Source organism: Lygodium microphyllum, chromosome 8 (assembly GCF_053477565.2).
Source record: "Lygodium microphyllum isolate KBCC chromosome 8, Lygodium_microphyllum_v1.1.10, whole genome shotgun sequence".
Taxonomy (NCBI): domain Eukaryota; kingdom Viridiplantae; phylum Streptophyta; class Polypodiopsida; order Schizaeales; family Lygodiaceae; genus Lygodium; species Lygodium microphyllum.
In genome coordinates this window covers 23188128-23209709 of record NC_141142.1, presented here as the reverse complement: position 1 = coordinate 23209709, position 21582 = coordinate 23188128, and the positions used below count along the sequence as shown (strand labels likewise).

At 42.9% G+C, this 21582-nt stretch overlaps 1 protein-coding gene across 1 annotated transcript in view; it reads left to right on the top strand.

Annotated features, from left to right (window-relative positions):
- Window positions 1-20982, top strand: part of LOC148032057 (protein TAB2 homolog, chloroplastic-like) — a 42526-nt gene extending 21544 nt beyond the window's left edge. Inside the window, exons 4-5 of the mRNA XM_087682679.1 lie at window positions 19693-19836; window positions 19927-20982. Of these exons, the coding sequence (XP_087538805.1) occupies window positions 19693-19836; window positions 19927-20186 (404 nt within the window). The 3' untranslated portion in view covers window positions 20187-20982. The remainder of the gene's footprint in view (window positions 1-19692; window positions 19837-19926) is intronic.
- Window positions 20983-21582: the final 600 nt, after the last annotated feature.

Below are 21582 nucleotides of genomic sequence, written 5' to 3'. Positions count from 1 at the left end.
AGGAGCTGATGCAGTGGGCTGCAAACTGAAACACAGCAGCTAGGAGACTCCAGGAAGCAGGGTGGCAGCAAGGAAGAACCTCCAAATAGTTCGTGGCAGGTTTGGTAGATTTGGAAGCAGCAGTGGCTTCACCTTTCTGATGGCTGGGAAACAGCATTTAGTGCTGAGGATGAAGCCTGAAATTGATGGAAAAATGATGATGAGGGCAATGATAATCAAGGTGATGTGAGAGAATGTGGGATGAGGGATGAAAGTGGTGTGCAGATTGAGACCCTTTTATAGAACATGCTAGAGCTAGGAATAGTCTTGTGTGTTGTTCAAAAAGCAACAAAGCTTTCTTTTGGGGCTGTTTAATGAGCTAGAAAAATGCGCCCCCCCCGCCAAAAGAAAGGAGGTAACTTGGGGTAGCTCAATAGATTATACCAAGGCCTTTTGTTAGGAGTTGGGCATGATTTAGTTGGATATTCAAAAAGCTTGCCACCATGTTACCCAATGTTTTCTTTGTGAATTGATGGCTGCTTGAATTTTGTTCCTTGAATGATTAATGCCATTGGTACAATAAACCACAATGGGTTACTTGCATAGTCAAAGAAATAACTTTCTTTTGCTCCTCCCACAAAGCTGTCCTCTTATTTGTTGTTTTGCCTTGGTGATGCATTCGGTGTCACCTTTGTTGGACAAGATTATGCATTGGATGGTGACCTAGTTGGCCAGACACTTCTTCTTGAGCCACTAACATTAAGGTTGCACTGATCATTCATCACAATGCATTAATCCCTACTGGTTCTCCTTAAAACAGCCCCAAAATGCATTTAATGCTATTTGTCAAAGGTTTTATCTTTGAACAGTACGGGAAATGCCCCAATGTCCTCTATAAATAGCCTCCAGCCATCATCCCTCTACCCTCACATTGCTGCCCACATGCCATCAAGAGTTGCTGCTGGACCATCTTAACCTGCTGCCTATCTGGAGGTTATTGTCATTAGTGGAAGATTAGCATACAGCTGCTGCAGAACCAGGTTGCTGCCTTTCCAACTGCGTTTTGCAGGCTGGCAGGCCTTGTGCAGGCCACCCTCCAGCTGGCTAACACCTCCCATGTGGCGACCTTGTTGGTGACCATAGTCAGCCTGTGCTTTGCTGTTTCTGGCATCCAAGTGCTGTTCAGATGCTGGCATATTCTTTCGACAATGTCAGAGCTATCTTGAATATGACACACTGTGACACCACTCTCAAACGCTTGTGCTGTCATGGGGATGTGAAATTTTTGGATGCTTCGCTTAGGCTAGAGACGCAGGATTAATTTAATAATCAAATGTGCATCTCAACCTTGCACATGTGATGCACATGTGATGTGCAAGCAAGTATTTCACAGTTACAGGCCCGGGACCTTGAGGAAACAATGGGAGTCAAAGGAAAAAGTGTTAGTTTGGCCCTTAATTGGCCTATAAGTGTCACACTAGGGAATAGGCATTAATTAATTAATGCATGTCCATGGGTCGATTAAGGCTTGGAACCACTTGGGTTTGCAAATGGCCTAGCCAATTAATTTGTGGATGGGCATGTCTAATTTTGGGTAGGGTCAAAAAGGTCTGAATTAATTTTCAGAATTAATTAATAATGAAAATTAATTAAATGGTTGAAAATTACTGGAAAATGAAAAAAGAAGACTGTTGCTTTGGCGAAAATTCCCATGCAAGAGGGGAGAAGTTTGTTTGGGGCTGTTGGAGGCTCATTTAGTGCATGCAAGCTGAGAGAGAGAGAGAGAGAGAGAGAGAGAGAGAGAGAGAGGAAGTACGTTTACGAAAAAAAAAGAGAGAGGAAGTACAGGCTGGTGATCAGTTTTCCCAGCTGTGGAGACTCTTTTGAGGCAACTGACAACGGCAAACACCTTCTTGGAGGTAGATGATAGCATTACTGACCTCTCTAGCGGCTGGTGACAATAGGTAGGGGCTAGTGATTTTGGCCTTTCCAGTAGTAGGCGATAGCTTTTGGGCTGATTTGCACAAGGCAGCAATCATTTTTGAGCTGCTAATCAGTTTTCCCAGCTATGGATCTTTGGGGGGTTGGTGACAGCAGCAAACACCTTCTTGGTGGTAGGCGACGGCACTATTGACCTCTCTAGTAGCTGGCGATAATAGCCAGGGGCTGGTGACAGCTATTTCTGGCCTTTTTTGGCCTTTTTAGCAGCAGTCGATAGGTTTTGGGGTGATTTCGACATAGCAACAGCCATTTCTTAGGGTTTCTTGCAAAAGAAACTGTGAAAACTCGCTTTACAGCGTTCTCTCACCTTGTCCACCTATGCTCTGATATTTTCAGCCATTCTCAGCCATTTGGAGCAGATCTCAGCCAGGTTTGGTGGATAACAAAGGAGTTCCTGCTGTAAACCCTAATTTACAGCAAAAATTAGGGTTTGGCAGCCACCTTGGGACTTGTGCCAACAATTAGAGGCATGGAAGACTGAAATCAGCAGCTGTAATTGGAAGAATTGCCAATGATTTCATATGCGAGCCCATCCCAATTGATATGGGGCAGCATTTGGCTAGTTAAGGGTTAAATTTAGATAAGTCTTGGGTAAAAATCAAGGGGCAAACCGATCAAATGGCTTGTCCATCATTTATGACAGCAAGGGGCATTTGGATTAGTGGAGGAGATTGTAGAATCTCGGTTGTTCTCCATTCAGTTGCAATATAAGATAAAGAAATATTGCAAGGGGCGCCAGGTTTGGGGTCAACAGGGTGTCCAATGGCCAAGATTGCATGGTAAAGGTTATATTTTCAGTTCTTAATTGCTGTAATTAAGCGTATAATCATATATTCACCACCCTTTCCAAGAAGGAAGGCTGTTTTCATGGTTCCATTGCCGCGATACCGTCAAATCCTTTGACTTGGTGGACTTGAGGCACTTGATTGCAAGTTCTTGTCACTTTTGATCAGATGATGGATCGCATCTTTATGCCACACAAGGGATTTGTGGGTACCTTCTTTGATGACATGATTGTTTATGCAAAGAATGAGGTGGAGCATAGAAAGTACTTAGACATTGTATTTAATGAGTTGCATAAGCATAAAATGGTTATTAATGACATGAAAAGTAAATTCTTTTTGCATGAGATTCACTTTTTGGGACACATGTATTGGCTGATGGTATTCGTATGGACCCTGCAAAGGTTGAGGCAATACACTCATGAGCGCATTTGAGAAATGTGCACAAGATCTATAGTTTCATGGAGCTATGCTCTTACTACAGAGAGTATGTACACAACTTTGCTGAAATTGCATCTCCACTGCATGCTTTACAAAAGAAAAATGTACCATTTAGATGGACATCAATGGAAATTTCAGCATTTGACAAGTTAAAGGAAAAGAAGACTATAGATCCTATGCTTGTTTTGCCCCATCTAAGGAAGTCATTTGTGGTTTAGTGTGATGCATGTGGGAACCTCATTAGGGCTATTTTAATGCAAGATGGTCAAGTTGTGGCTTATGAGAGTTGCCTTCTCCACATTACAGAGAGGAATTCACAGGTTAATGAGATAGAGCTCTTGGTTGTAATTCATGCATTGTCTACATGGAAATACTATTTATTAAGGGCTGATTTCACAGTGTAAACAGATCATGAAACATTGAGGTACTTTTTGACGTAGACGATGTTGTTAGAGAAGCATATGAGATGAGTAAAATTTCTCTCTATATTTCAAATTCAGATTGTACACATCGATGGGAAAAAGAATATTGTGGCTAATGCACTATTATGTAAGCATTAGATTTCAACATGGAGTATGGTTTATCAAACTGAGTTAGATGCCATAAAGGAATAGTATGCTTCTGATTCGAATTTTGCCAATGTGTATGATTAGCTTTGCAATGGGCAGACACATGAGCATTTTGTGCTTATAGATGGTTTTTTGATGATGCATGGACAACTCTGTATCATAAAGCAGTTGAGGCCTAGGGTGATGATTGAGAGTCATGCTCCTCCTTATGCATGGCATAGAGGGATTGATGCGACAATCAAGGCAATGGAGCATTTATTGTATTAGCTAGCTTTGAGGCCTCATGTAGAGTAGTTTGTTAGGTCATGCATCATATATCAAAAAGTGAAGTATGACAGGCAAAAGATGTTGGGTTTGTTATAGCCCTTATCTATTCTAGATAGGCCTTGGTAGAGCATTGCTATGGACTTTATCTTTGAGCTTTCTAGTACACCCACAGGAAATAATGAGATATGGACTGTCATTTGCAAATTCAACAAACATGTCAATTTCAGATTTAGTAAACATGTCCATTTCATTCCGGTGAGGAAGAAGATAAAGGCTGATCATATGACACGCTTATTTTTGCAGCATATATTTAATTACCATGGTATACTAGAGTTGATTGTTAGTGATCGAGATCCTCAGATGACCTATTTATTTTGGAAGGGGTTGTTTGAGAATACCATATTGAAATTCTCATCATTATTCCTTTTATAAAGAAATGGTCAATCTGAAGAGACAAGTTCCATAGTGCTAGATCTTTTCAGGTGCTATGTATCTGAGCATAAGACAAAGTGAAAGCAGTATTTGTTATTGATAGAGTTTGCATACAACAACACGGTTCATAGTTCCACTGGCAAAGCTCCATTTAGACAAAGTGAAAGCAGTACTTGCCTTTGGTAGAGTTTGCATACAACAACATGATCCATAGTTCCATTGGCAAAGCTCAATTTGAGATTGTTGAGGATGGTAAGAAGCATAGTACGAGGGAGTTTCGAAAACCGGGAAAACAGAAATGGGAAAAACCAGAGTTTTGAAGTTTCGGTCAAATTTTGGAAACGAGAAAACGGCGTTTCGGATTGTACACTAAAATAAATATGGTATTATGTGGATATATAAATATATTAATGCGTACAACAACATGTACCCAAATGTCATACAAAACTTTGAGTCTTCATGTCATATGATTGAAATCATGATTCATTACACATGTTACGACTTACGAGTAAAGATTCAGGAGTCAAGACTCAATGGTTGAAACTTAAGACATCTGAACACAATTAAGACTCAATTTTCAAAACTAAAGGCAACAAAATGAATTATAATTTATGACTCATGAATCATCTATGATCTAAAGAGCATTGAAGATTGATATCAAGAACAGTGGATATTGACATCAAGAACAACGGATTAAGAATCAAGATGCATAATAAGTGAAATCAAGATACAATGATATATGTCACTATGTCATGTGAATAATCTGTCAAAACTCCAAAGTCCATTGAGCACTGAGCACTGAGCACTGTGTACTAGTCTCTACACTCTAGTAACTACTAAGTAATAGGTATTAACATCAATGAACAACTGGCAACTGCAGTCTGCAATGCTAAACTGACTCCTGTATATCATAGTCATGACTCATTTGGACTTCGAGGATCTGTGCATCATTTCCTTATCTGACTCCAAGGACTCTGATCGAGAAGTTGAAGTAGCCTCAGCCTCAGTCTCTAGCTTTGAATCTGCCTGTGATGTACGACCACGCGTGGCTCTCGCTTTAGTGGCTCTAGCTCTCCTCTGTGGACGAGTCTCATGCATCGGTGTTGATAGCTCCTCATAGAGCATGGAGCAGATATCTCACTTCTCTTGTGGCATCTTAGGGATGTCATGTATCTTCTCTATCTCAGTCTTGTCAACAATCACTTGTAAAGGTGAATGAGACAAAGATATGAGAGAAGATTCAACATGTTCAATGTTCATAGTATATATATATTACAATTTACAATCCAACTTTCAAGCAATGTCAAGTGTCAAGGTTGAAAAGTTAATTACACATAATATTACGCATTACCAATTTACATGTGAAGGCTCAAGGGATAGAGCGGTCCTCTCAAGAAGCTAGAGATTGCGATGGTAAAATACTAAACGCTCTAGTTGGGTAGTTGTGAGCTTGTTTCTCTTTTTGGTGTGGAAGAGGACCTATGTGCTCCAATTCCTCTCAGCAGGCCTTGAACTACAATATTGGAGAGGACACGAATGACAATATGTTTTTATTCAAATTAAGAGATTGAGGTTGAGTAATTGGTAATTGCTAATAGATAAGCCGCAAAATCAACATTTAAGTGGGCAATAGATAATAGAACTTGTGACCTCTTAACCTATGACCTAGATTGCGGAATGCATTACATTATTAAGATTCAAAATATAAAAGTCACCAATCACATACCAAAGTAGGAGCACAGTTGCCGTATTCCTTCCACTAAGAAATAGGCTGAAGTTGTGTCTCTCAAAGCCTAGCTGTGGGTTGGTCAAAATGAAGAAAATGATTGCAGAACGCTAGCAAATCATCCTTTTCTCTCCTCATCATATCTTTATCATCCCCTATGAGGTGCCTCATGTACTCCATGAAGCCCTCCTCTAAATCCTCACTAGTATACTACTCTTTGCTGCGCTAAAGAGGATGCAAGATATGCGTGTCATCATGGATTGGTTTCTGGAACTAATCCCATCGTGCATTTCACACTGCGTGAATCTCATCAACCCTTGAGAGTGAAGGATGATGGATCATAGATAAATCAAGTTAAAAACTTAGAAGGTAGAATAATGATCAATCATTAAGGAGTCGTTAACACTAAATAATTACATGTGTGAAAGTTAAACAAGAATTTACTTGTCTTGGGACAAAAAGCTGTTGCAAAGCAAAGCCTTACTAATTTTATCCATATACTCATATAGAAGGCCCAAAGTCATACAGATAAACAGGTTAACGCGTTCCAGGAGGTCTGAGCCCAGGAAACGCTGGCAAAACGTTCCAGCCCGTTTTTCTGCCCCGTTCCATCTCGTTTCTTGTTAGGAACGACCGTTCCAACAGCGAGGCAGTTTAAAAAAAAAAAAATTCTTGTCCACCTCAACTCCTGACTATTGCTGTGTCGTGACTCCCACCTGTCCGATTGCCTCGACTCCTGCTTGTCGTGGCTCGTCCTGACCGTCACCTCGTGAGTCATGCTCCGCTTGCCGCTCATCGACTCCCATTTGGACTCGTGTCTACTTGGCCCTACTCCCGTCCACAATCAAGTAAGGACTCTCTCTCTCTCTCTCTCTCGTGCACACTTTAGATTACAGAATCTAGATTAGTCTTGACTCTTCACTCCTTGAGGCTTGCCCCAAATTTAGGGGTGATTGAAGATTCATCAAAGATTTGCAAATTTGCCCCTATTTAAAGCATTTATGATTCAGGCTGCAATCTCCCCCAAATTTGGGGCATTTTGGATCAGTTGTTGGCAGTTGCCCCAAAATTTAGGATTGGGTCCAAATTTGGCTGCAATGTCCCCAAATTTGGGGCATTGGAATCCTAGGATCTGAAAGAGCCCCCAAATTTGGGGCATTTAGAATCAGTCATTGCCCCAAATTCGGAAGCTGAAAATGTGCCAAATTTTGGGGCATTTCCAGCAAGGGGATGCAAGCTGGAATGCCCCAAATTTGTGGCATTTTCAGTAAAAGGAATGCGAGCTGAAGTAGCAGCAAAGTTCGAGCATTTTTAGCAAAAATTTAACACATGCATGCTCAAATTTTGGCTGCAAATTTCTGCAATTTCATTTAACTTTATTGATTATTTGTCACTTTTATATAGATTGCAGCATTGACATCTATGGGATCTTCATCATCCTCAGCAGGTACTTCGTCAACAACTGGACGAAGTCCAAGCACAACTTGGTCATGGTGGGATGAGGTAGATGTTTGCAGATTAGTCAGTTCATGGTTGAGTCTGTACATGTGGTACAGTAGGTTGGGCACAGAGATATTTTAGGCATTTTATTTGCCGGCATTTATTGTGTTTTGGCATTATTTGCAGCCAGTCAATCAACATTTAATGCTGGCTGACCGGTCATATTTTTGGCCTATATATTTTCAGACTCCCTCCTCAATATTCATTCATCATCTGACAATTCTTGGAGAGAGGGAGCATGTGCCAGTGCCTCCACAGCCGGTGACTCACATTACTTCTATACTGTCTCATGTCTTGGTATATGGATTCCATTTCCCGAGCATACATCTGAGTTTTCATCTGTATTGTGTTATTTCTTTCCCTTTCTCTTTTGTCTTGTGTTTTAGCACCTTATTACAGCTTATGTTTATGCTTCCATTGCTGCACCACATCTGACATGGTATCAAATTTCAGGATTTGTGTTCCTGCTGTGCTTTCTTGCTGATTTCTTGACTGTTTTGACTCTTGTTGATCAGGCGGTTGCTGCTCCAACCAGGCGACCTGTTTTGCCTGCGTTTTTTGTTGACATCAACATCTGTACAGCCTGTGCATCCGTTTCAGCCTGTGTTTTGGTGCCTCAACATCTCCTCTTGGCTGGGCGCTTGCATTCTCAGGCCGTTTTTACTGTTTTTGGCAGTTTTGACTGATTTCTTAACTTTTTACAGCAGCTTTTGTCTTATTTTGATGAGATTTTGGGTTATACTGTATATGAACTTCTATTTTTTTGCAGTCTGTGCTCGTGTTTTGACTGTGTTTCCTCTCCAAATACCTTCTTTTCTCTATTTCTTTTCTAAATCCTCTACAGATGGCTCCTCCATGCACATCCACTAATGACAAGCTCCATAGACCTGATTATTACACGTGGAGTGCGGTGATGAAGGCCTGGTTTATCAGAAGCGGTTATGGTACGTGGAAGTGTACACATCTATGACTCCTGTCAATTTTCTTCATATGTCCTTGATGCTACTTGAGCATGACGCTACTTTGTGACTACAGGAGAGGCTTCTGTCACATTATGGAGGTTCAAGTGAGGATCTTGCAGCTTCAAAGAGGGGTTCGAAGATGAAGAAGTCGAAGGCCCAGTGTTGCCACTGTGGCAAGAAGGGTCATTTAAGGAAGGACTGCAACGAGTTAGCAGCTTCCAGGAAGAAAAAGGAGCAGAAGACGAAGCAGGATGTGGACTCCTCCGACAAGTCATCATTTGCCTCAGATTTCGACTCAGCTCCTCCAGGGCCAAGGCGAAGTCCAAGGCATAGAAGGGATCTTTTTCTTCGGATTGTGGGAAGGGCTTGGTGGCTCCTTCCTCAGCTGCTTTTTAGTGGTGGTGATGAGGTCATCCTTCACAACTCTCCAGTGCCAGAGAGGGAGTGTGAGAGGGTGGTGAGATGGGGCAGCCGTGCCTTATCTATATTTCTATATAGATGCACATGATCTAGAGAGGGACATCCTTGATGTATCGATTGAAGTTTGACGGGTACAAATCCTGGAATTGGAATTGACATCCAGGTTCATGATGGGCTAGTTACTTGACAGAGAGTGGGTGACTTTTGACTTGAGCTCACATGAGGGGACACTTTGGCAGTCTGGCCAAAGAAGGGGAATTCATGGTCATTTATGCGCTGCAGCATTGGTGAAAGGATGGTCCCGTATGCTACATTAGAGGCATTGTTGACAGATATTGAGAGCTGCTATGATCTTCTCTATCTTCAAGAGCTGGTATGATCGACATCGACATCAAGTTCTCTATGAGGCACCTTGGTGGTGGCTTGTGCACCTACTATTTGGGTATCCATGGTTCTACTATGATGGACATTGTTGTATGTACTATGATGATGTCAGAGTGCAGCGATGCGGAAGTGTAGGACATAGACTGAGAGAGAGTGAACACAGAGAGAAGAGAGAGAGAGAAAAGGAGACAGTGTAAACACAGAAAATCTGCAGTGTAGTATGCTGTATAAGAATGTAGAAATATACAAGGGGGCAGAGGAAATATTTGCGTATGTCTTTGACTTGATGACCTCGATCTCCGTCAGTCTGAGCACAGTTTGTCTCAGCCAACAAATCTCAAGATCAGAATCTGAAAATGAATGAATGCTGGAGTGTGCCACAAACTAGCTATAAATAGCCAAAAAATAGGAAATAACAGCACCAGGTCGGCAGCTTTAATGCAGCCGACTGCTGTAAAACTGTCCGATTGTAGTAAAACTGTCTGGTTGCAGGCTGCCACGTAGCACCTGCGCAGTCTGCTGACGTGGCTGCTGACGTGGCGCTGTCGCACTCTGTTGTCCACCAACTGTCCAGGAAATGACTATCTAACACCCTCTCTCAGATCCTAGACTGGTCAAAAGATTGAGGGATTTAGAATGCTGCCGAAGAAGAGCCTGGGGAAGCGCCTTCATAAACAAATCTGCAAGATTATCCTCCTCCTTGCAATACTCCACATCAATGGTCCCATCCAAAAGCTTCTCCCGAATGAAGTGAGATTGGATCTCAATGTGCTTCGTCCGGGCATGGAATATAGGATTTCATACCAAGGCAATGCAACTCTCATTGTCGCACTGCAGAAGAGTAGGGCGAGTCTGGGTGCAGCCAAGCTCCTCCAACAATCGCTGAAGCCACACAACCGCACATGTGGTGGAAGATGCAGCCTGATACTCTGCCTCAATAGAAGAAAGGGCTACCGTGGGCTGCTTCTTGCTGCTCCAAGAGATAACACTTGTACCCAAGGTAAAACAATAGCCTGTAGTAGACCATCGATGGTCCACATCGCCAGCCCAATCCGAGTCACTCCAACCTGCAAAAACCAAATCAGAAGCATCTATACCTGCGGGATAAGAAATCCCTAAGTCAGAGGTCTCCCTCAAATACCAGGGCAGCCTGCCAATGCACCTATTTGGGTTCAGTCATGAACCTTGCCAAAAGACCCACAACAAAACAAAGATCAACATGAGTGTTGAGAAGCCAAATCAAGGATCCAATCAACTGACGGTAGCGTGAAGCATCCATCATGGGAGAATTTGAGTGTGTAGTGGCCTTCCAATTTGGATCCATAGGAGTAGTAATGGGCCGACAAGTCTCCATCTCAAAAGTCACCAAGAGCTCCTGAATGTACCTCTGCTGAGAGATGAAAATCCCCCTCTGAGATTGATAAATCTTGTGACCCAAGAAGAAATGAAGAAGCCCCAAATCCGTCATCTTGAATGCCTGATGTAAAGCTGTCTTGGTCTCTCGGACCTTCTGTGCATGATCCCCTGTCAAAATCAAATCATCAACATATAACACAAACAAGACACGACCAACCTCGGAAGTGTGCACAGAAAGCAACGGATTAGCCTGAGAGCGCCGATATCCCAACTTCGACTGAAGAAACGAGTCAATCTTCTCGTTCCACGCACATGGAGCTTGCTTGAGGCCATACAAGGCCTTCTTCAATCTGTAAACTTTCCCATCCAAGGATCCAAAGCCAGGAAGCTGCTCAACATAGATCTCCTTTTGCAAGTCACCATTCAGAAAGGCCGACTTCACATCCAATTGATAGTCAAGCCATCGCCTATGGCCAACGAAGGCAAGAATAGCTCGAATAGTCGCCATACGAGCAGTGGGAACAAAGTTATTATGGAAATCAATGCTTGGGCGTTGAGCAAAACCTTTAGCAACAAGGCGAGCCTTGTGCTTGTCCAAAGAACCATCGCTAAGGTACTTGGTCTTGAAGACCCACTTGACACCAATTACATTGTTGTGAGAGGGACGAGGCACAAGAGACCAAGTGCCATTCCTCTCAATAGCCTCCAACTCGGCTTCCATGGCCTTCCGCCAATGATCAGGCTGCAAAGTCTTCTTCACTAAAGTGGGCTCATGATCCTGCATGACACGGGTTAGCAAACAATAGTTGAGCAAACAAGCTCCGAAGAATGTGCCTGGTTCCTCCGTGACCTCTGCGGTCCATCCTGCGGTTCCCACTCCTTAGGGACCCCCTTGATCCTTGAATCTCGGAGTGTGTCACGGGCCCAACAAGGAGGAGGACGAACCTCTCCTCGTTGCTCTCCATCTGTTGAAGACTCAGGAACATCCATTGGCGGAATCTCCTCGGGGGTGGTCGGTGGAAGTGAAGGCTCAGAATTAAAAGAAGAATCTCCATCAAAAGACTCTGGTTCCAAAGGAACTGTCTCAGGAGTCCAAATCTCCCCTCGATCTCCAAGAAGGGGGTGCTCCTCACCCCCCTTTGTGGCCGGAACTTCCACGAACCGCACATCTCGGCTCGTGTAGACGTCCCACTTGATGGGATCAAATAGACGATAACCTTGGGACTGGGAGTTGTAGCCAACAAAAACCTGACGTTGGGAAGCCGCCTCGAACTTATCACGCTGCGTCTTTGGAATGTGCACATAAGTGTTACACCCAAAGATCCTGAAATAAGAGACATCAGGCTTAGTCCCGAAGTAAGCCTCAAACGGTGTCATCTTGTCAACGGCCGAAGTGGGAGATCGATTGAGGATGTGAACTGCGGTAGCCACCGCCTCGGCGCACAGAAACTGAAGTGTCTGTCGGTGCTCCATCATGGTGCGCGCCATCTTGATTACACTTCGGTTCTTCTGCTCCAAATGCCATTCTCTTGGGGAGTGTTGGTGTTAGTAAACTCTTGGTGAATGTCCCTACCTGCACAAAAACGAGTAAATTCATTAGACATAAATTCACCTTCCTTCTCTGAACATAAGATCTTCAGTTGCCGGCCAGAATGGTTCTCTTAAAAGAGAAGCCAATCGTTAAAGTGAGAGAAAGCCTCTGACTTCAAAGTCAAGAAATAGGCCCAAGTCATCCTGCTGTAGTCATCTACGAGCAACATGAAGTACAAGCTCCCCTTCAGGGACTCGGTCCTCATCAGGCCACAAAGATCCGTAGATACAAGATCCATAGGTGAAGTAGACCGCCTAGAAGCTTTGTTGGGAATCGCATCTCGATGCAGTTTCCCATGAATGCATGAGACACATGGCTGATGGCTCACCACTATGTCCGGCAATCCTCAGACAAACGACCCTCGTGACGCTTTCCGAAGGTACTCGTAGTTCAGGTGGCCAAACCGAGCATGCCATAGCTCAGACTATGTATGAGAAGTAAGAAGAAGAGAGGTAAGAGCTGGGAAAGACTTCAACTTGTAGATGCCATCCTTCTCATACCCTGTAGAGAGAACCTTCCTCGGTCCACGATCAAGGACGTGAACAGTATCACTGTCAAACTCCACCAAGAGACCAAGAGCACAAATCTTATGGACCGAAAGCAAATGATACCCCAAGCCTGGCACATGCAACACCTCGGAAGTGTGGGTACCACCATATGTATCTGGAATAAACTGGATCTCATCCCGTGTAGCAATAGACACAGAAGAGCGGTCTCCAATGAGAATTTGCCCATGCGAAGGTTGCAAATGGGAAATACCATCGGAAGGAGTAGTCATGTGTCATGAGGCACCATTGTCCACAATCCACTCTCAAGCCTGGGGAGCTGTCATCGTAGCATCGGAAGTCTTTGTTGTAGAGTCCTCAATGACTGCTAAGTGTAGAAAAGCAGTTGATGAGGGTGCAGCCACCGCTCCAGAATCCTTCGTGTCCTTCTTGTCATTGTCGGGGCAATTCTTCTTCTAGTGACTAGTCTTACCACAAATATGGCAAGTCGATTCCTTCTCCTTGTCCTTCTTGGATTTGGTGTCCTCCTTGTTCTTTTGGTTCTTCCCCTTCTTCTGAGAGGCTTGATTAACCAAATCAAGCATTTTGTCCCTTCAATTGTTCCTCTTGGTCCAAGACCATAGGAACCAACTCTTCCCACCAAAGAGTGGACTCCCGCCCTGAAGCAATAATAGCGGAATAAAAGGTACTGAATCGTGGCGGCAATTGGGACAATAATGTGATCGCCATGTCTTCGGAGGAAATAGGCTTTCCCGCATTTTGAACCTGCATTTGAAGCTGCTGAAGCTTGTTGATGTGTTCCCAAAGCGAAGAAGACTTATTTACGAACAAGGTCCACATCTGCACCTCCAAAGAAGCCCTCTTCATCAGGGTCATTCGGTTGTACATCTGGTCGAACTTCAGCCATGTCTCACGAGCCACCATCAAGTGCTCGATGTGGGCTATTACGGCTGTGGTGCAAGACACAAACAGAAAAGATGGAATCATGGCATTCAGTTTGTCCCAATGAGACTTGGCCTTGGTCAACTCCGCACGAGCATTGGAAGAGAGCTTGGACTCATCCCTCACTGAGGGCATGTGAATCTCCTCCATCACCAGTTCCGCCAAATCATAAGACTCCAAAATGGCCAACATCATCACCGGCCAGATGCGATAATTGTTACCATTAAGCTTTTGATCCAATGGAAGAGCTGGTAGGACAGGCATCTTCCTATCCATTATCACCTGGAACTCCAAATCAGTCTGTGTAGACATGTTAACCTGCAATACCTGCACTAACAAAAAATCGGCCCTCTGTGACTGTGTAAACACGGCCTTCTAGGGCTGGTTTCTCCGCTGCCCAAACCTTCTTCACCGGCCAGAGGCGATGAAAAAGTAAAATCTGCAATGGAAGGCCTCAAACGCAGCCTTCCTCTCCTTTGAACAGCAATAACTTGCAGCAAATTCACCGATTAGACTCCTTTCCCGCACACCCACGCTCGCTTCAGCCTTGATCCGATGCGTAGCCCTCCCGCTCGCCCTCAAATCCTGGAAATGCAGCCTTGTGTCGCGTTGAAATCTCCTCTTCAGATAGGTTGAACCCAGTCAATCCATCTTTACCGCTCTGATACCATGTCAGAGTGCAACGATGCGGAAGCATAGGACATAGACTGAGAGAGAGTGAACACCAAGAGAAGAGAGAGAGAGAGAAAATGAGACAGTGTAAACGCAGAAAATCTGTAGTGTAGTATGCTGTACAAGAGTGCAGAAATATACGAGGGGGCAAAGGAAATATCTGCGTATGTCTTCGACTTGATGACCTCAATCTCCGTCAGCCCGAGCACAGTTTGTCTCAACTTGATGACCTCGATCTTCGTCAGCCCGAGCAGTGTCTGTCTCAACCAACAGATCTCAAGATCAGAATCTGAAAATGAATGAATGTTGGAGTGTGCCTCAAACTAGGTATAAATAGCCAAAAAATAGGAAATAACAGCACCAAGTCGGCTGCCGGCTGCATTAAATGCAGCCGACTGCAGTAAAACTGTTCGACTGCAGGTTGCCACGTGGCACCTGCACAGTCTGCTAACGTGGCACTGCCATACTCCGCTATCCATCAACTGTCCAGGAAATGACTGTCTTAACAGATGTGACATTATCATTGTATATTGTATTGTATTAGATCACCTATGATATGAGAAAAGGTGTTAGCAGATTAGTCAGTTCATGGTTGAGTGTGTACATGTGGTACAGTAGGCTAGGCTCAGAGATATTTTAGGCATTTTATTTGCCAGCATTTATTGTGTTTTGGCATTATTTGCAGCCAGTCGGCCAGCATTTAATGCTGGCCGACCAGCCATATTTTTGTTTATTTGGCCTATATATTGTCATGCTTCCTCCTCAATATTCATTCATCATCTGACAGTTCTTGGAGAGAGGGACCATGTGTCAATGCCTCCACCGCCGATGACTCACATTGCTTCTGTACTGTCTCATGTCTTGGTATATGGATTCCATTTTCCGAGCATACATCTGAGTTCTCATCTGTATTGTGTTCTTTCTTTCCCTTTCTCTTTTGTCTTGTGTTTTAGCAATTTATTACAACTTTTGTTTAGGCTTCCATTGCTGCACCACGTCTGACAGTAGATGCAGGGGTGCCATTGAGAGGTGGAGGGGCTGGACCTTGGAAATGCAAACTTTGCTCTTATGCTTGCACTAGTGGGGCTGATAAAGTGAGTCCATCTTCTACATGAGGAGGGGAAGAGATGCATTTTTGCACTAATGTATCAATTGAGAAAAGGCAGGAGTTACTTGATCGCATAGCCACTTCTATGGGGAATTCACATGCTAGGAGGACACCAAATATAGCAATGGATCCAACAACATGGACTCCAAGGGCAGCACGACATGGTGCTTCGTGCAAAAGACCACCAGGATTAGTGGCTACGCAACCTTCTTGTGGGCCATTAGTGGCAGTAGGTCATGGTGTTAGACAGAGTTCATTGCACACTTGATGGGAACCAAAGAAAAAAGAGGGAATACATGCAGTAATGGTATGTTTTTTTTACCATGACCATATTGTGTTCAAATCAGCTAGGTCACCTTATTTTTTAAATATGGTGGCAAAGATTGTAGAGTATGGATCCACATATAAGCCCCCTTCATTAGAAACTATCATGACTACATTGTTTTAGAAGGAGAAAGCAGCCTTAGAGATTGCAACAACAAATATTCGCAATCAATGGGCAAGAAATGGAGTGACATTGATATCAGATGGATTGAGTGACACATGCCATAGGTCCATACATGGTGTTGTCGCATATTCTCATGGGGATGCATACTTCATTGGCAGCCATGATGCTTTAGAGACTGGAAAGAGTGTAGATGTATTGGCATCCGAGTGATGCGAGGCAGTGTAAGTTGTTGGGGCAGAAAATGTAGTGTAGTTTGTGGCAGATGGTGAATCTACACAGGGCAGCATGAAACATTTTAATGGCAATGTATTCGCATATCACCTTTAGTCCATGCATGGCGCATTGTTTGAATAACTTGTTGAAGGATATTGGGGACTTGCCACGGCTTACATCTCTTGTTGCGAAAGGCAACAAGATTATCACATTTATATGTAATCATTAGTACTTACATGTTGAGTTTCGCAAGAGAAGTGACAAAGAACTTCTTAAATACTCGGATACACAATTTGTATATAACTTTCTTATGCTTGGTCGATTGCACTATTGCAAAGGTGCAATTAGGGAGCTATTTGCTAGTGATGAGTATGAAAATTGGATTGGGACTGCCACTGCTACTACTATGTTATGTAATGCATATGTCTCTGATAGAGATTTTTGGGATGAGGTGAATCGCACCAACCAAATGATTGATCCTATTATGCACATGTTGAGACTTGCAAATGGCATGGATCCATGCATTGAGAAGATCTATGAAGGTATGGATCGCATGATTGAGAAGTTGGAGAGTTTGAAATCAATGCAGACAGGTATGACCAAATCAAGGAGTTATGCATTAGCAGATGGAATGAGTATGACTCTCCTATGCATGTTGCAGCATATGTGCTTGATCTTGAGTTTCAAGGAAAGATGCAAGAAAGAGACCTTGAGGTGGTCAAGGATTGGAACACATTGCTTGCAAGGCTTTATGCTAGCTGTGAAATGCAACGCAAAATTAAAAATCAGCTCTTTGTGTATCGGCAAATATTAGGGATGTTTGGTACAAAGGATGCACTAGAGGACAGGACAAATATTGGGGTTGCTTTATGGTGGGAGGACTACGAGGCAAAAGCTCCAGAGTTGCAAAGTTTGGCTATTCGTATTCTTAGCCAAAGAATTAGCTCTTCTTGTTTAGAGCAAGTATGGAGCTCATTCAATCATATTCACTTAAAGAAGAGAAATCATCTTGGTATAATGAAGACGAATGACCTAGTTTATATGAGCTCCAATCTTCGCTTGCTAGCTCATACATTAGTTGCAAAGGTTGATTCTTTTATATGTTGGGAAAAAGATGACGATGGTGATGTCCAGGATGTTGTACAACAGGATGAGCATTCAGGCACAATGGAGCCATCTTTCATGAATGAGAGCACTTAGCAGCTAGCCTCTTAGAACTTTAGAGTATTGACTTGGAAATTGGAGCTCTTGTAACTTGGATCTTAAGACTTTAAAGTTTAGTGCATATTTTGTGTCTTTGCAATGCACACTTGTTGGACTTATGCAACATTGTTGATTACAATGTTGAATGCGACAATCCATTGCTGATTACAATGTTTTGAATCTTTATTATTGTTGAAACTTGATTATTATGTCTCTAATTTCACGAATTATAGTTGATATCTTTAGATTCTAAGACTTAAGTGTTGATTCTCTCTCTCTCTCTCTCTCTATATATATATATATATATATATATATATGCAATTTCCTAACTCTGGGCGTTTCTCTCATTTTCCGTTCCTGGTAACTGGTAACTATGCTCAAAGTACTCCCCTCCATATCAGTGATACGCAATACAGTGTAAATAGGAGTGAGACTTTTCACCAATGCCTTTGCCTCAATCCACCAACTCTCATTTAAAATATTGCGCCTGAAAGCAAGAGCCTTTGAAGACTCTCTCTCACTCCATGTGAGCTATTCTTGGTAGGTCTGTATCAAATTTGGATGGGGACTTGTATCAACCTCTCCAATACAATAAACATGTAAACAAATCTAGTGACAGAGCACTTCAATAGCTCAAGTGTGCTATTGGTTGGAAACATCCTTGCTTGTTGCCGTTTTGAAAATGTCATCCACCCAAGATATTTGTCAACATCTTCAATAAGTAAGTCAAGGCAATGGAATGCACATGGAGTTCATACTATGTTAGGAAACTCCTTCTCAAGCATATGTTCCATAGATACACAATTGCTTCCATTATCTGTCACCACTTACACCACATTTTGAACTCCTACGTTCATGATGACTTGTCACATGTGCTCCTAAATGAAAGCTCTTGTGATGATAACACTTGAGGCAGAGGCATCGATGGCCTTAATGAACATGGTACCTTTGCATGAAGACACCAAAACATTTGAAGCATTTCTTCGGCGTATATCCGACCATCCATCGCATAATATTAAGCATCCATATTTTGCCCATGTCTCCTTCAAGGGCTCCAATTGAGCCTCTATAGATGCTTTCTCCTTTCGAAGCTCCCGTGTGCGTAATGCATCCGCGGATGGGCTTTTCCACTCACATCCTATGCGGCTCATTGCCCTGATCATCTTCTTCCATTGATATGTAGTGGCCACATTGAAAGGGATAGTACACAAAATAAATAAGTGTGCGAGTTTCCTAGTTGCCTTCACAATTGCTTGCCTTTGAAGTCCTACATGGATACTTGCTCCATGCAAGGAGTCCTTTTGCCCACCACTACTAGAAGATGGCAACGGGGTCCTTTTTGCTCTTGAACCCAATATGGATATAGATGCAGTTCTTTTTGATGGGCCATTGGCACCTTCAATTTGGCTAGTGCCACTAGGGCCACTAGGCTCTCCTTGCCCCGCACAAATCACTTGAAATCAAAGATTCCCTACCAAGATAGTCTTTGTTTGGAGGGTCTTTATATATGGTCTCCTTATGGGTGAAATATCATGCCATGTAAGATTGCCCATGGCTGATTGGTTTTTTTGTCCCACATGTGATGGGACTTCCCTCATCTTTTGGTTTCATAAGGCAAGTGCGGGGATTGGTTGCCTGAGTGCGGACTTCATGTTTGGATAAAATGCCATGGACTTCCAGCTTTGCAGCCAGAATATCCGTCTGTTACATTTCATGTGCTGGACTGGTTTGGCACATATCTAGAGAATAAGATTTGTTGTTGTTCTCTTTTCTTTCTTCTTTTTTAAAAATTAGATGCACCTACAGGCATTCATGGTCATAATGACGGAGTTTGGGGCATGAGTTTTCCTGCAATTGGGCTCTATGGCATCTGCTAGTGTCGTCCCTTGGACTGCTCCATGGATGGGAATTCCCTGTTTCACTCAACTTGCCTTCTTCATGATTTTTATGATCTCCCATGCTTTACTCATCCGGGATCAGGCTCCAGCATATCTTTTTTATGCTAGTTGCCAGGTAGCATATTAGGCTGTTTGCGATGTTTTCTTAGTGGTGCATATGACATTTATTCGCTGTCTGAATGGCCCTTTGCATCTGCATATTCTTTGATTCCACTGCCTTTTTTGTGGGTAGAGAGAGAGAGAGAGAGAGAGAGAGAGAGAGAGAGAGAGCTTATTTATTTCATGGATGCAGGAGTCCTGGAAGAGATTGCTGCTGTAGAGAAGGGCTCCACATTCGGTAGTACATTTCCTTTGAACAGCCTGGGCATAAATCTGCCAAAAAATGCTGTGATTCCAGGAGTGGCTGTGGCTTCACAGAGAGCCACTCCTCTTGCAGGTTAGCATAGTTTAGATTGTCTTGATGCTGATGAGTATGCCTCTGGTTGTTTCATTCTAAAATGCTTATCATCACATGTATCCTGAACAGCTTGGACAAACACGTTTGAGTTGGCCTCACTCACTGTAGATAGGCGAAAGGGATGTGTGGTTCTTTGCACTGGGATTTCTGATCTTTGGCTTTATGCATTCTATCATAAATCTCGAAAAGCTGACCAAGAAGCTGTGGCTTGGCAAGCCACAAAGAGGGCTTGCAAGGGGCTCCATTTCCTTGCTGTTCAAACATCTTTGGATTCAGATATTTGTACTGGTTTCTGGATTCTTTTTGATGGACCTCAACCTCGGTGTTAACTAAAGGCTTCCTTAAGCTTGTGTCAAGTTCAAGCTTTGCTCTCCCATACTTGGAAAGCTCTGTATGGCAGCTGCCCCTGAAGTTAAATCATGCGGAATGGCTACTGATGCAGCGGAGGCTTCTATTGCATTCACTGTATTTGTTGAGTTCTTCACATTCCAACTGTTGTCGAATTTCTACGTAGAAATGGAAGGAGCAGGTATGAGGGTGCGAATTATAACATGATGACCCCTTTGTAAATATTTGCTTGTTACATGATAGGCCAAGAGAAATTCAGTCAATGCACAAAAGTTGACTATTGTACAAGCTGGGTTGCTCTTGGACTGTGACTAGTGATTGCCTCTGCAGTAATTGTGTACGTCTAACTTGAGGGTCAAAGGGTCTTGTAAGGTTAGACCGACCATTATGGGTGCATGTGAGATGCCATGTTATCCTGCCAAGGTCACCTCTCTACAAAGGGGTTTCAAGAAATCTGTTTTTTGTATGTAAACAAAATTTCTGAGACAGAGAAATGGCAGTAACAAATCAAGAAGAGACCTAACGAGCTTCTAAAGCCAGAATTATGCTTGAGAAATCAAGAAATTCAAGAGAAGTTTGATACTTCGAATGGGGAAAATGGAACGGCTTAGAGTAATTAGGAGTCAGAGATGGGCTTTGGTTTTTGTAAGGTTACTGGAAAGTTTTGTGGTTTTTGCTTGGTAAGTATGTAGATTTATCATCCCTATGCGCCAAATTCTCTACACAGAGTCGATATGCGATAATATTGCAGTTTTTATCTTGCAAATTAGTAAATACACTTCTAAAGCCTTTTTCAAGGTGATTTTACATTCGTAGTCTAGTAATGTGACATGCTTTGCAAATAATTTGTTGACACATCAGCAAGACTTTGAGCAAATTCCTCTTTTTGATCACATTACTGACCCCTAAATGTGTTGGATTCAGCATTGACAACAATTCTCCCCTCTAGTGTATGATACCACGCTAGATGTGTCACCACTCATGGTTTATAGTATTGGATTTGTCATGTTATTCTATATCCTTGGGGTAATGGGGATGTAGTGTTTGTCATAAGGAGGAAACTATCACAAGAATAATTAACATGTAAGATTTGCTTCTTGGTGTAGGGTAAGTTGCACAAAAGTTTGATGCTTTGCAATGCATGGAAGCCCAAGATCAATACAATTTAATCTAGCTTTAGAAAAAGGCTAGAGGAGTAAGAAGAGTGCACACGTGTGTTGGAGCATTGCCCTCATGTTTTTGCTTTACTTGCTATTTTGGCATGCAAATAAGATCAACACTTTAGTTCTCAAAAGCAAGGGAGCCACTTTTTCTCTCTAGGAGTAATTTCTCTGTAATGATTGACCATACCACCATACCATTGTATAAGCATATGCC